The sequence below is a fragment of the Ictalurus furcatus genome, chromosome 21, assembly GCF_023375685.1.
Source record: "Ictalurus furcatus strain D&B chromosome 21, Billie_1.0, whole genome shotgun sequence".
Taxonomy (NCBI): Eukaryota; Metazoa; Chordata; class Actinopteri; order Siluriformes; family Ictaluridae; genus Ictalurus; species Ictalurus furcatus.
Genome location: NC_071275.1, coordinates 10421146 through 10436514, shown reverse-complemented (window position 1 = coordinate 10436514; position 15369 = coordinate 10421146). Strand labels below are relative to the sequence as shown.

The 15369-nt window shown below is 38.9% G+C and overlaps 2 protein-coding genes across 3 annotated transcripts in view; both read right to left on the bottom strand.

The window, feature by feature from the left end:
- Positions 1-7591, bottom strand: part of fam83e (family with sequence similarity 83 member E) — an 8490-nt gene extending 899 nt beyond the window's left edge. Inside the window, exons 1-8 of one of the 2 annotated variants that reach the window (XM_053652386.1) lie at positions 7108-7591; positions 6421-6567; positions 4248-4372; positions 2982-3413; positions 2647-2703; positions 2148-2382; positions 769-960; positions 1-443 (exon numbers count right to left, since the gene is read on the bottom strand). The exon at positions 1-443 is cut by the window's left edge and continues 899 nt beyond it. In XM_053652386.1, coding sequence (XP_053508361.1) covers positions 249-443; positions 769-960; positions 2148-2382; positions 2647-2703; positions 2982-3413; positions 4248-4372; positions 6421-6567; positions 7108-7569 — 1845 coding nt within the window. In that variant the 5' untranslated portion in view covers positions 7570-7591 and the 3' untranslated portion in view covers positions 1-248. The other variant, XM_053652388.1, reaches the window with a different exon arrangement.
- A 1286-nt stretch (positions 7592-8877) lies between these two features.
- Positions 8878-15308, bottom strand: emp3a (epithelial membrane protein 3a). Its single transcript, XM_053652398.1, has 5 exons — positions 15113-15308; positions 13742-13840; positions 13355-13457; positions 13105-13245; positions 8878-10337 (listed from the first exon to the last, which is right to left on the bottom strand). Exons 2-5 carry the CDS (start codon positions 13817-13819, stop codon positions 10150-10152), a joined length of 510 nt encoding a protein of 169 aa, XP_053508373.1. The 5' UTR covers positions 13820-13840; positions 15113-15308; the 3' UTR covers positions 8878-10149.
- Positions 15309-15369: the final 61 nt, after the last annotated feature.

Below are 15369 nucleotides of genomic sequence, written 5' to 3'. Positions count from 1 at the left end.
GATGACAACAATTCTTCACTTTATTACTACTTTATTACAATACAAATACTACTGAGACATTACACGCACTTCATCTTTAGTTCAGGTGATTTATTAACACGTCTACTCGATCATTTAGTAACATAAAAGGTATTCGCCTAGTGTTCACACAATTGTTGCCATTGTGCAATTAGCTTGTAGGCCCATCCTAATAGGAGAACCGCATTTTATATTCTGCGTCACGTTGTGCTCATCTGGTTGGGATTTCTTCACTTGTCCTCATCGTTATTCTTCTGTCTGAATAAAGCAGGTTTCCACGTGTCCCTCTTAAGGCCTAAACTAAAACTGCGGGGTCTGGATAGTGGCTGGAAAGCCTTCGGACTTCTCAGAAGTGAAGATTTGACCTCATCGTTGCGCTTTTTCATCAGGGCTAGAGCTGGCGTCATCGGGAAGCTGTCGTATAACTAAGTCAGAGAAAGACAATCAAGAATTACATTAATAATGTAACTATTGAAAATGTCCAGTTGTATCCCACATGTAAGATACCGAAATACACTCATGGAAATAAATGTTAAATGTGGAACCTTTAAAAAAATTATCCATGTTGTCCCTTTGGTGAAATTTTAAATGTTCTGTGTACTGTAGGTAATAGATTAGAGTCGCTTTAGTAAGCTTAAAACCTTCAATTATTCATTCAAAGTGCCCTTAAAAGACTTCTTTTCTACGAGTGTACTAATAAAGCTACCAGTACTATTAAGTATGCAGGAACTAGAACTGGGTCTGACGCACATTGGCCTGACTCTGGCTCCTCTGCAGTGTCTCGGTCCCTGGTGAACTCAGGTCCAGACTAGATTTGCTGATTGTATTGTTGGCCATTTTTGTCTGCAGGCCCTTGGTGCTGTGATCAGTGCTGATCTTTTTCAGGATATCACCCAGCCTCCAAGAGCTGTCGGTCTGAGGAACACTCACAACAATGGGTTTCTAAAAGAGTCAGAAAAGAGTTCTCATATTTACATGCTTTTGTTTAAGGTGAATTGTTGTACTTCCTGTGTGGAAAAGCAGTTTAATTTATAATATATTTTGTGAATATAATTCCTTCATAAAGTAAAGTATGCCAAGGTATACTATATTGCCAAAAGTATGTGGACACGTGACCGTCAAAATCAGATGTGCTTTGTGAACAATAATTCCAAAACCATGGGGATTAATACAGAGTAATTTTTATAATAAGCTCCACTCTTCTGGGAAGGCTTTCCACTAAGCGTGGCTGTGGGGATTTGTGTTCATTCAGCTACAAGAGGATTAGTGAGGTTGAGGTCAGGCACTGGTGTTGTGCGAGGAAGCTCCAGCTCCGGTTCATCCCAAAGCTGTTCAGTGGGTTTGAGGTCAGTGCTCTGTGCAGGACACTCGAGTTCTTCCACCTTCTTCCAACCTTAATACACCATGTCTTCATGGAGCTCGCTTTGTGCACAGGGGCATCGTCATGCTGGAACAATGTTTGAGCCTCTTAGTTCCAGTGAAGGGAAATTGTAACGCTACAGCTTATAAAGACATCCTATACAATGGTGTGCTTCTAACTTTGTGGCAACAGTTTGGGGAAGAACCGCATATGGGTGTGACAGTCAGATGTCCACAAACTTTTGGCCATATAGTGGATCAAGACAGATGAACTAAATGATGAGCTTGTACCACACACATGCCCAGTCTGGAACTTCCACAACTGTACCCTATCATTATTATTATTACTACTACTACACGCTTTGAAATAAGGGTTCTTCAAGGGGATTTTCAAGGGTTCATTATATAATTTAGGTTTCTTAGCCTCCAAAACACTCTGCATAGAACCTTTTAAGGGTTCCCCCAGAGATACAACTGAAGAACCCTTAATTCAGAATGTATCATTTAAAAAGAAAGAATTTCAGCAACTAAATACACCATTTTCAAGCAATTTAGGATTAAATAAATGAAATGAAAACACTCCAGTTCCAAGAACATGTTTTAGAACCTTTAAGGGTTCCTCCACTTGGATGACTCTTGAAGGACCCTTGAAAGTTCTTACATTTTTAAGAGTGTAGTTTCTGCCCTCAGAGAAGGTCAGGTTTTCAGGGCCTAGCACGTCGTCTAATTCAATGTGAAAATATACGCAGTTATGTTGCGTGTTCTAGCACCTTATAATGGACTGGAGCTGCAGATGTCCCAGGCGTTGTCTCCTCTGGGATGGTATTTTCCCCACAACTCCTGTCCAGACTTGGTAAACAGTCCTGTCTGTGAGTGCGTGAGAAGGGCACAGTGTCCTCCATCAGGTTCCTATCCATCCTGAAGTCTCGGTACCTGAACATGGCCGGTCCTTCGTCACGTTCTGTCAGAAACCCGTACTGAAGCCTCTCTGGTTTTTGCATGTTCCTTTTACAAAAGCAGATATGAAAGGTTATGTAATAAACAGAACAGTGTTGTGCTGTGCATGGATTATGTCTAGCATCTGCCATATGAGTTGTATTAGAACAAGGGCATTAATATAAACTGTGATTCAGAGATGACCAATCAGAATGAAGAACTGCTGTGTTGTGGTATAATGATACATAAATAAATACAACTGTATACAAACTAGGAATCCAAGAATAAGCACAAATAGTGTTTAAAAAAAACACAGGAAAGTTTCTGACTCACCAAAACATCGCTTGATGATCTGGTATGTGCCTCAGCTCAGCGGCGGCACGATATAACCTGTGTCGTAGATAAATGATAGCATGAGACATGCATAGTATTGATGTGCAGATGGAAGAGATAAGAGAGGCGCAGGGGGTTACTTTACTCGTCTTTGTGGTTATTTGGCTTAAGGCTAAATTTAGGACTGTCTGGAGTTCCTAAAAGGAAACTTTGCGAAGATCTTGGACTTAAAGGGCAATATTACACCCTTAATGAAGTGTTATACAAACCACACCCCTGGATCTTATGACCTAAAGAATAGACTAGGCCAAAAATCATAAACTTGATCCACTCACTTGCTTTCATCTTGACATTCAGTGATATGAAGATTTATTACACCTGCTCCAGGAGCCTCAGTATGCCAGTCAGGTCCTGTTCTGTGAAACTTTGGCGGTTCTTCAGAAAACTCAGGCAAAACCTGGTCTTCTGGAGAGTCTTCACTCTTCTGGAAGACCCCAAGAGCGTCCCAGTCTATAGGAGAGTCAGCAAAGGGTGGTGGAGTGGAGGAGGGGCAGTCAAGCAGCACTTGTTTTGAGGTACTTAGTTCTGGTTGGTAAAGAGCTAAATCAATCTTGGGATGCTCCATGGGCTTGGCAACTTTCCATGAGTCAGGAATGGGTAGTGAGGCGGCGTAGAGGATGCGGAACTCCCGGTCGAATAACTGCACCACCGGGCCACTCAGGACAGTGACGAGCTGCCGGTGTAGATGAGCGTCAATCCAGGTCAGGCTGGAAAACAGGAAGTGAATCAAGGTTTTGGGCAAACCGTTTTTACCTAGTGCAGTACAAGGGGTTGAAGCATGATATTTGCATTTAAGTACCTTTTTTAAATTATTTTAAAAAAGAAGGGTTATTCGGTTGTTGTTCTGAGAAAATCATTATAGGTTCTATGTAGAATCCTTACATCAAAGTGTTTCCTTATCAGAAAAGGTTAAAAGTAGAACATTTCAGATGATAACTCTTAATTATACAACGAGTCCTTAAAGAACTCTTCAAACCAAGTATCAAAATGGTTTACCAAAACACGTTTGAGCTATTAAGAAGAAATTAACTCTTGGGGGGAAAAATTTTCTCTAAGGGTTCCTTAAGGGTTTGTTTAAATTAACTGAGGATTCTTAGCTTTTAAAAAATGGTTATACTTTTAAGAGAGTATGTATTAACTAGTTAAGCGTGGGGTACAAACTCTAAATTATTGGTCATTATTTTCTTCTTAATATCTGTAGCCAGGAATTTAAGATTTAGCTCTTGGTACTTGGCACACTCTTAGAAAAATGTTTTTTAAAGGGTTCTTTAAGGGTAAATTAGATTACAAACGTTTCTCTGAAATGTTTCTGCTTGGAATCCATAGTGGTTTGTCCAGATGGGCCACTGAAGATCCCTTAAGCTAAATCCTGAGCAAATGTTCCTTCTTTATTGTAAATTTTTTTTTTTTTTAAATATCTCTTACGCAGTTAATGTTTTAATTATTATTATTTCTACCACATTTTGTCCCAATTTCCAACCACTAGCTTGGAAGTTTGACACATACTTCCACTTGAAGTCACCTCAGAAGATCTCTCCTACCTGTAGTTGCCCAGAACCACCGTCTCCAGATCCACCAGGACAAAGTTCTCCTTCAGCTCTCCCACCACCATCTTCCTATCTGCAGACATGAACGTCTTTCCACCCAAAATCCGAACTATAATGTTCTGTCAATAGGGCAGATCACAAGATATTGGCATTGCTGTTATGTTGTTGGAATGGCATTTGGAGAATAACACCAATACATTCCATGCAATAAGGTTCCATCTAGGGTTCTTTGGTTTATACATGTGAAGGAACACTTAAAGGTTCTATATAAAACTCTACAATATAGGCATCTCCGTCCAGTATTATTACTGTATATTCTCATGTCTGCTGTGACAGTGCATAAGTTTCATTAAAATATAAGCTGAAGAAGATTCCGGACCATGTATCCAATGTTCACCCAAAAGAGCCGACTCATTCAACTTGAGTCAACTCGTTTACAAACGACTAATCACAAAGCACAAAGAGACCATGAAGAACCATTTTTTTTCAGGAGAAAAAGAGTTTAATTATCAGAAAGGGTTCCACATAAAACACTTTAAGGTCGCTGAGAACCCTTTCTAAGAGCTACACTAAGTACCAACTCCTGGCAGGTTCTAGGTATTACATAAAAAGAAAATAATGACTAATGATTTGGAGTTTATACCACAAACTTCTCCAGTTAATACATACACTCTTAGAAAAAGGGCTCTTCAAGGATCCATTGGATAATCAAGGGGTCTTAAATTAAAAAATAAAAAATAAAATGAAAAACGTTCTGCTTGGAAACCATTCTGACAGGACTAGACTCTGCTATGTTGGGTTCTGCATACAATCATTAAATGTTCCCCCAGAAGGATAACTGAATCAGCACTATATTTTTTAAGAGTGTACATGGTTAGGAAAAGTGTTCTCCAATAGTTATTTAAATGGTTCTTTGGGTGGTTAGGGTTCTTAGCTTCCTAAAAGCCTTTTTGATTAGGAACACACACTCTGGTGTGGCGTTCTACATAGAATCTTTAATGGTTATCATTTTTATTAAGTGTACTTTCTTAGAAACGGTTCTTTAAGTGTTTAAAGGGTTCTTTGTATAGTTAAGGTGCTTCACTTCCCAATTTCTTAATGGAAACCTTTTTGATCAGGAAAGCCTGTTGTAGGGTTCTACATAGACTATGTAAGGGTTTCCTAGATGAATAGCTGAAGAACCTAATAAAGCTTCTAAAAATGTTGTGTACACACCTGGAAAATGGGTTCTTCATGGTTTCTTAAAGTGTATTTTGGATAGTTAAAGTTGTAGTTGGAAGCCTTTCTGATAGGAAAGCACTTTGTAGAGTTCTACCAGACTGGCAACCAATTCAGCACTACATTTTCTAAAAGTGTACACACTTTGAAAAAGGGTTCTTCAAGAGTTCTTTGGATAGTTAAGCCTCTTAGATTCCTAAAAACCTTTCTGATAAGGAAAACCTCTGTCGAAGGGTTCTACATAGACCAATTTGTCAATTCGGACATAAAAATGAGCAACGGGAATGGTTTAGCCAACCATTAACCGAGATTAGGAATCTTTATACTTGGTGTGTGTAGCAACCACTCATCTAGAGATGCGGCTAGTGTTGACGTTATAAAGTTTAAAACCAAACATAATATTGTTTATTTATTTATTTTTTAATCAGGCACACATTAGGGCACCTCAGCTGCAGATTTAGGTGGCACAGTCACACCCTGGCACCTGGTGACTACTCCAGTGGCCTTAACCATCTGCAGAACCCTTAAGGAACCTGTTAGATGTTTGTTTATTTTACAAATCAGCTCGATTACTTCCAGTGACTAGATACGTTTGACATAATTAGAGTCTCAAGCTGCAGTTCCATAAAAGCTAATTTTTTTCAGCCAAGTGCTAATTCTGCCTTATGAATGCCGTGTAACCTGTTACTCTTGGCTTTGTGTGGAACATCACTGACATTCCTTTCTTTGACACTTAAAGAGGGAAAAGAATGTTGTATGGGTTATTACAACTGCAAGTAGTGCTGTGCAGTTTGTTTATTTATTAAAAACAGGGTTTAAACTGGGAACTTACCCATCACGACTAATTAAACATGTTGAATAGCCAGAGTGACTGTTGCTATGGGGAATGGGGAATTGTTTAAATGGAGAATTGTTTAAATGGTGCTGAGGTTCAGATTTTTTGACTAACCGGGTGCTTGAGCTGGTTTGGCGTTAGGTTATCTTGTGCAGGTCTTCGATTCAGGATGATGTAGATAACAACACCTCTAGATGCAGCGGAGTGCAGATCCCCGATCACCGTGCTGTCTGTGATTCTATCTGCTACGATAGCGATCAGCTGCTCAACAAATACAAACATAGTGAAGATTTTTTGATAAACCTGTGTTTTGTTTGCAATTGTTTCATATCCATGAGAGCAGAGTATATTTGTGATTTTTTTTTTAACAAAAGATCAAATGGTTAAACAATAAAGACAATTTTTCACAGCCTTTTTTGCTCATATTTACCAAGGGTGCCAATATTAGTGGAGGGCACTATGCATATATGTATATAATTTCTTTTTTAAATACCTCGCCTTGTTGAAATCTGTCATATAAATGCAATTTTTTATTAGAGAAATTAAGCTAAATCTCGTAATGTTTCATGTTGGAAAGATATCATTGTTATAGTTGTAGTATAGTAGTTTGGCTCGAAGGTAACGAGAGTTAAAGTAATCATTAAACTAACAAAACACCTCAATTTAATTATGCATTGTATGAAAAATATGATACGTAATGAGTGAATTTGTTAAATTGTGCACTAATGTGACCAGTGATATGAACCAAACTGGTCCCAAAAGTCCGATTCAGATTGTCGTCATGGAGACCATCGTACCTACCGTGGTGGCTCCCTGTAGCAGCCTCCTGATCACCTCACGGATATGAGGAGCCTGCTCCACTGGAGGATTGGTGTAGACCATGGCTTGCTCCACACCGTCCCATCTGTCCTTCTCCAGCCATCCGAGCTCCAGACATGGAGCCGGCGTGTCTGAAAGCTCGGGGAAATACTGATCCGAGGAGCCCTGCATGCCTGAGCTGCTTTCACTCCCGACGTCCCCATTTTCCACAACCTCCACGTGTTGATCCTCCACCCAGCGGGAGACCTGGTTCACCTCCTCCGGGGAGAGAAAGGGTTCAATTTGATGTGCGCTCAGTTTGGTGTAGAAAGCTCCAGGACCATCTCTGAGAAGGGACTCCAGGGCACTGCGTTCCACCTCCGAATGGAGGAACTCTGGGTTGGACTCATTCACCGGAAGGAAGATCACATCCTCATTTAGGCTCTGCTCCTGAGATTTGGACATTGTGGCCAAAAATAACAGCAGATGTCCTTTTATGTGGTGGTGGTGATGTCTCTCATGGTGTTATGTGAAGACTAAGCAATGTTTGTTGACGTCATCCGATAAGTTTCTTCTTCATTCCTCCTTGCTGTAGCAGCACAAATTTTTTAAACTAAAATCTAGACCTGTAAAGCAATGGAGATTGTTCTTTATGAGTGAAAACACTTGTGCTGGAGCCAGCGAGCGAAAGCTCAGCCTGAGAAAGCTCTCTGCCTATCTCAAACACGTCATATATGCCTTGTGTACACAAGTTGTGCAATTTGGAAATAATGCTGAAAGCTAGACTTGGGCTGATAACAACTACAGAGGAGCAAAAACACACACACATATCTTAAACTTTCCTTTTTATTCATTTAATTTATTGTAGCTCTACCTAATAGAGATGTAACCTACTTGAAAAGCACGCTCTTTCAGCCTTCATCCATGGTCGTCCTTAATGTAAGCAGACATTCATCAGGTTATCGCTGATCTGAGGAAAGGTGAACTTTCTCCCTTTTAATCTTTGCTCGATGAGGCGTATCCTAATATTATATTTCCATCTGTATTGTATGCGTTCCCTTCTCCAGCTCACACAAAGTGCCTCTTTCTCTCTTGTGCTCTCAGACTATACAAATCGTGACTGGTTCTACCAGATGAGCAGGTCTGAGCCAGAAATACACAGATGGGAGCATCAACAGCCCAGAGAGAGGTACACCTCATGCTTCTCATATCAAAAGGTCAGATTAAATATTAGGAACCACATGATGACATTTGTTGGAGTGAATTATATTAAATCAGTTCCTACTGAACATTAATATAGGCCCTAGCCCAGGGGTTCCCAAACCTTTCCAGGGCAAGGCCCCCCAAATGGCATTAACATTTGACCGAGGCCCCCCTTTTGCAAGATGTCTTTAAAACATTAAAAATACAGACTTCTGAATATATCCCCCCTTTTTATTAATAGTTACATCTTTACATTACATTAGGAATTGATTGTGTGTGTGTGGTTGTCTGAGAGTGAGAATTTATTTTTCACACCAAATTGTTGAGGCCCCCCGGGTGCCCCTGGCAGCCCCCAATTTGAAAACCACTGCCCTAGCCTCACAAAATGTGTTAAAAATGAGCAGTATGTGATAATCACCAGTCTTACGGGAGAACCGGTGACAACACACTCATCGTTTAAATAATAAATAATAAATCCACCAGAACAGGTTCAGTAACCAAATTTTGTAACGTCGTGTTGTGCGAAATTTGTTTGCATACCCTTAGAACCAAATAAAGGAGACACAGAAATGTCATTTATACCATTTAGTATGTTAGGTTTTACAGATGTTCCTTCATTATTACAGGTAACATCAATGTTCATATAGTATATGTTAATGCATTAATAAAAAAACCCATATAGATCCTTTAATAACAGCATATTGTATAGTATACTCTATATAAAAAAAAATTTCAAGAAAGAAAACTGACAATATGAAAAAAATAAAAGTGCATGTGTACATCTCTTATTAAAAGTAATATTGTTACAATTAATACATGTATGTTTTAATATATGAATAAAATGACATTCAAAAACATGCCACAAAGCCCTGTATTGTATAATACTAATGAGAGACTTTTTTTTAAAAAACCCTTTCATCTATTTCAGTCCAGTTCCAAAAATAATACTATTGATAATAATACTTCTGCAATGATTTGATATGTGATATTGTGAGAATAATACATATGTTCCATCTCTATGTTTGGTCATAATACTTATAATAATAGTCTTTAAAAAATTATTTTAAGAATTTTTATGTATTTAAGGACAACAGCGCCATCTATGGGAAGATGGTGAACTGTGTAGGCGGTAGCTCTTTTAAACAATATTCTTTTAAAAATTCACAATTTCATAATAATAATAATAATAATAATAATAATAATAATAATAATAATAATAATAATAACTGATTTGGGCAGAATGGAAGCTAAGGGATCCGGGATGAGAAGCAAATGCACTCTGACTACACTGACTGACTGTTGATTTTTATTTGCCTAAAGCAAAATAATGTAATCTCTGACTAAGCTTAATTAATATTTGGTTATGAAAATACTTTAGGTTAATGATTGAAATCCCAGCTCTTTTCAGTGAGTCTGATCATTTGATTCACATTTGACTCACCAATAAGAGTCGACTCTTTCGGATCCCAAACGGCTCGTTGCCTTTTAAAAAAAAAGGGAAAAAAGGGCAAAGTTTTCCATATATCTAACAGTGATTGTACTTCTTTGCTTAGATATGATTAATCTTACTCTAACTTACTTGACAAAACATTACTTTTTTAAAAAAATAAAATCTATTTAACTAAAGAAGTCAAACACACATCTCATCATTCACGCTTGACACAACAAACAGGTCAGATGTTGAAAAAATTTTCATATTAGGATTTTGATTAAAATACACTGACACTGCTTACAGCTACTGAACAAAAAGAGAAAAAAATAAAGCTCGTACGTGCGAGTCGGCTCTTAAAGTACATCTAAAAGAGTCGATTCAAAGAACCGGCTCATTCCCAAACGATTTATTCAGGCTGCAGTATGTGTTTTCTTGCGCAGGTGGACATAGAGAACCCCACTACTGAGCAGCAGGGGGACACACAACCAGGCCAGGATAAAGCAGTAGCCGAAGTGGCCCTTACTCAGCTCCCGAGGGTCTTGTAGGATCTCTTTTCTTTGGAAAGTGTAGATCAGGACTGCTGCAAACGTCGACAGACCTGAGGGGGAGAAGAATGTGGGAGTAAATGTGCTTAAAATAGGATTTGGTTCGATTACCCGAAGAATAAAAAAACCCACGCGGGCATATCTGTTATTGGCAAACATACTGTTCACAGTATAGCAAACAGAAAAACATTGTTTTAATTAAGCATTGTTAATGCGGGATGTGAATTACCTAGGGTTTTTTTTATTTCATAACTTGGGGGAAGGCGGATGTGTGTACCTCTCCAAAATAAGACTTTATCTCCCTCAAGTAAAATAAAAACACAAAGGGTCTAATAAAATTATCCGTACTGCGTAATTCTAGTTGATAGTAAACATATTTCCCAGAAATATGTCAGAAAGACTTGTCGTGTATGCTTAAACACCCCTACAATGGACCATACCATGTGTTAATAGTTTCCGTTGCCATATCTATGCTAATTCAGCTTGCTAGCTAGTTATTGTTCGCTACGTATAGTTTGCGTTCTAACACAGTATTCGAAACAAATCTTGGTGTTTAAAAAATATAAGTACTAAATAGTTTCATGTATTAAATCGTTTTAAAAGTTAACGTCAAAATGCGTTTGTTTCCACAGACGTGTTTGAAAGACATTAAGTTACACTTTAAAACACCCCTACAATGGACCGTACCATTATATATTAAGTCACTGTGAACACTTGTTAGTATCTCCGAGTTAGAAAGACGGTTAAGTCTTGTAAATATAAATATAACTGTGTTAGCCATTAATACATTAATTATAGGTTGCATGAATATATGGCTGGTCAATTTCGTTTGCTAGCTAGCTACTCAATCCTACAACGAACCGTACCACTGTTAATTAAGCGGATTGCCTGAAGCTCGATTCCTCTCGTGTTCAAGTATATGTGTATACTTGTAAGTAGTAGGGATGTCACGAGAACCGATACTTCGGTACCAATATTCTTAAAACGTGATGGTACTTGTTTTTCTGCAGTAGTGATAGTACAGTTTGTAACGAAAGTACCGAAGTTGCGATTCTGATGGGGGCGGTAAATACGCGCAAGTGTTTTAGTTGGTCCACAAGTGGTGAAGAAGAAGAGGAGCTCCTACAAGCACACGGGAAAAACTACAGAAGTTTAGCTTAGCTTAACAAGTTAAGCTCCGCCCCGACTCGTTGAGAGGAAAGCTAGTATCGGTTTCCGGTGTGCAACCGATCCTATCGTTCATTTCAAACAAAGCGAGGAAACACCTGGAATTTGGCGAAGCACCTGAAAGATGGTCCTATATTATATTTGTTTGAGGCAGCTGGCATTGTGGCCATGAAACCAGCTAATGTTATGCTCCATGTAATGTTTGCGATAGCCAGTTATTTGTTAAAGATGCTAACACATTGCAATGTTATAAACTACCTTTGAATGGGCCACCATGTATCGCCATTCAGCCCGCGTCCTGTCAGCAAAATGTAGCTACTGTCACTAATAATTATTCAAATGCTCATACTTTTAATAAATCATTTTGGCTTGCCACCATATCAGTGAATTTAAACTAATGCTTGCTTTCAGAGTATAAGGTGTGTGTGCACCTCCGGAGACTCATTGTCAGACAGTGTTTGATAACTAAAATACTCTCCCTCTCTCCCCCCCCCCTCTCTCGCCCCCCCCCTCCCCCCGAACCCCGCCCCCCCCACTCCCCCCCCTGCTCTCGCACCCCCCCCCCCCCCTCTTGCTCTTTGCCAGTATCAGCCAGAGGTGGATGTCCTCCAGGAGAGTTTTTTTTTTAATTTTATTTTTTAAATTTTATTTTTATACCACACCGTGGTATCAACTTTGGTATTGAGTATCGTGTACTTTTGGTGGTATCGGTACCGACTACTAGATTTTTTGGTATCGTGACATCCCTAGTAAGTATATATCAAAACTTTTTGTAAATTATATATCAAGTTAGTCTTGAAGGAGGATGACGGGTGTCTTGTGAATTTATTTGTACTTCAATCGACTTCTGTGCTTGTGTAAAGTGTTTAATATAGCCTACATATGATGCTTGCTATATGCCAGTTTTTCTTGCTAGGTATTTAGCTGCTAAGTTATGAGTCAAGACTTCTATTTGAATTAATAAGACTCAGAACTCTGACCATAAATTCTGCATATTGTTATGTACGGGTACGTAAATAATTGTTTATTCATTATTAAATAATGTCACTCAAACTATAATACTGCTAGAGATGTGGTCTTCGCGAATGAGTCGGCTCTTTTATACGAGTCGGCTCTCAACGTTCACCTAACCGACTCCTGGTTAAGTCTTGAGCTAATCAAACGCATATTTTGACCCAGCTTTATTACTGAATTCTGCACCTGCTTTTATTTTAAAACGTGTAAACAGTCGTTTCTTCAGTATTAAACAACAATGTAATTCAAACTACAGTACTACTAGTATTGGAGTGTCGTTCGCAGGACAAAGAGTTGACTCTTTGCAACATTGAAATGGAGTTTATAATGCAGCGCAAAGTAACATTTTTTTGTTAACCAGTAGTTAGATGTAATGAAATAGTATTGACCATGTTTAAGCAAAGAACAGCAATCACTGTGCATACAATGGCAAATTGTGCAGTTCAGAGCCATTTGGGAGCTGAAAGAGTCGACTCTTACTGATGAGTTGAATCAAATGATTTGACTTGCTGAAAAGAGCTCGATTTCTCGACTCTTCATCTATCTATCTATCTATCTATCTATATCAATATATATATATATATATATATATATATATATATATATATATATATATATATATAAAAAATTTACATTTACCTGCAAAGATCTGGGTAAGCCCACTGAAGTAGAAGAGTGCCCTCCTGGACATGGAGAAGAGCTGGCAAATGAACAAAATGAAGGAGATGGAGGAGAGGACCACGGACAGGACCATGAGCGCCTGCACCGACTGCAACCAATCTGCAACAGCGGTGCACACACGTGAGACCTCCGTCACAGACCCGCAAGCAGACAGTATGTGAAGTTATCGTTCATATCTATTCAGAGAGCATGAGTGTACTGTATGTACCATTCTCAGATGCAGAGGTGCACATGAAGGTGTCTGTGTTGTTGTCGTAGATGCACTTGTGCCAGAGATCCGCTCGCTCCACTTCATCCCACGTCCACCAGGACTGTAACATAGTGAAAGGTTAATAAATTTGATGTAAACCGGACACGATCTTGTGCAGGTTTTCAGCCTTTGGGTGGCAAACAGCTGGCAGACAAGACCATGTTAAATAATGGTATCACGTAAATATTTATAGAACTATTTATAGGATTTCTAGTGTAGTTCTATGCATATAGAACTACATGCTATGCATATCCTCCATATTCATTGTGACCAATGAGTAGATGTTCTACTGATGCTGCAAGTAATAATGCTCTAAATATTTTCTCAGCGCAGAAATGATTGTACCTTCTCCATAGTGGCGACGAACATCATGGCCAGCGTGATCAAATGCAGCAGAGTCACGAACATCAACAAGAAGGCCATCTTGACCGGTTCTGTGAACTCCTGTAGGCAAAAAATAAAGCGTGCCAATGAGTTTATTATTTTTTTTTCCATCTAACTCCTCTCTCCCAAAGGGCACCCTCATGTTCTTCTACATATCTATCAAGGAATCATCTCCACACCAACCGAAAGAGTTTAACTGCTTGAAGGAGCGCCGTGTAAACACTGTGTGTTCTCGCTACTTTGATCTTCAGCTAAGCCCATTCGTTATATCAATTAACCGCTTTTACAGTAGGGTTGTGAGGAGGCAACTTAAATCTGCACACGTGTCTGTGAAGTCATTTCCTGGTTTCAGATCCTCTTCTCTGGGTTTTTTTTTTTTTTTGCACAACTCAGCATTTTATCACGTACTTGTGAAAGTAAATGAGGAGCTCACGTGCGGGTTCTACTGTGATCATGGCTATAAATAAAAATAAAAATAAACTCCCTTCCCTAGATACACTGGTTGGATACAAAACACAGTCGAGAAGAAAACTCCAGACTCAAGACCATTGGTTCATTTATATTCTAAAGTAAGTGTTTAAGTTTAGACTGAAGTTTGCTGAGTACTCGAGTGCACTCGTGACAGAGAGCCCATTCAGAGCCTCGTTCGGCCTTGCTTTGATAAACAGGCTGAAAAGTGACTCGACACACACATGCACACAGCCATCCCAAAATACCATGGAGCCACGTGAAGCTCATTACAGCAAGTTAATAATCCTCATAATGTAGTAGTAGTAATGATGATAATGATAATAATAATTATGATAATAATGTTTAACATGTAATATAATCCTTAACAATATGGCATATTTGTTATTCCATTTTTTGCAGGAGCAGGAAGTGAGTATCCCCAAGCTCTCATTTATTCTCAACTGTTTGGATACCTGGCACAGACTCTGGTCTTCCCGTTTCTTTCACACTCCTCTCACCTTTTTTTTTTCTTGCAGTTTGGAAAACAGTACAATCCCTATGTAGAGAGCAACTTTTAAACTTTTGAATCGATGTTGCTGTGCCAAAAAAAACCTTTACTATAATTAATAAAGATGATGAAACATTAAAATGAACAATTGTGATGGACTGACGTAAATATCATCAGCTTTAATCCCCTCTAATTACATCCCTGACTATACACATGGATGTTCCTGATGTTTAAGAAACTTTCCAATACTGGTCCAGACATGTTCATTTTGAAAAATATATATTTTTCTTAGAAGTTCTTTAAACATTCTCAAAACAATCCAACTGCAAAAAACAAACCTCAAATCCTTAAAACAAGAATCAATCTGACTTTACCTTGTGAAGCTCAAGGAAACAAGAAGTGTTCAAAGTGTATTTCTCTTTCCTTGCTTCGCCTCTCGTCTCCTGGTCATCTCGCTTGCCCTCTCTCCCTCTCTCCCTCTCTCTTTCTTTCTCTCTCTCTCTCTCCACCCCTTTCTTACTCACTCTATCCGCTCCCCTTTTTTCAGAGGGGAAAAACCAAGAGATGCGTGAGGAATGTAGGCCTGGTTTGTAAAGGGACGTTCTCACCGCCCATTTCCTCCACAGCCCAA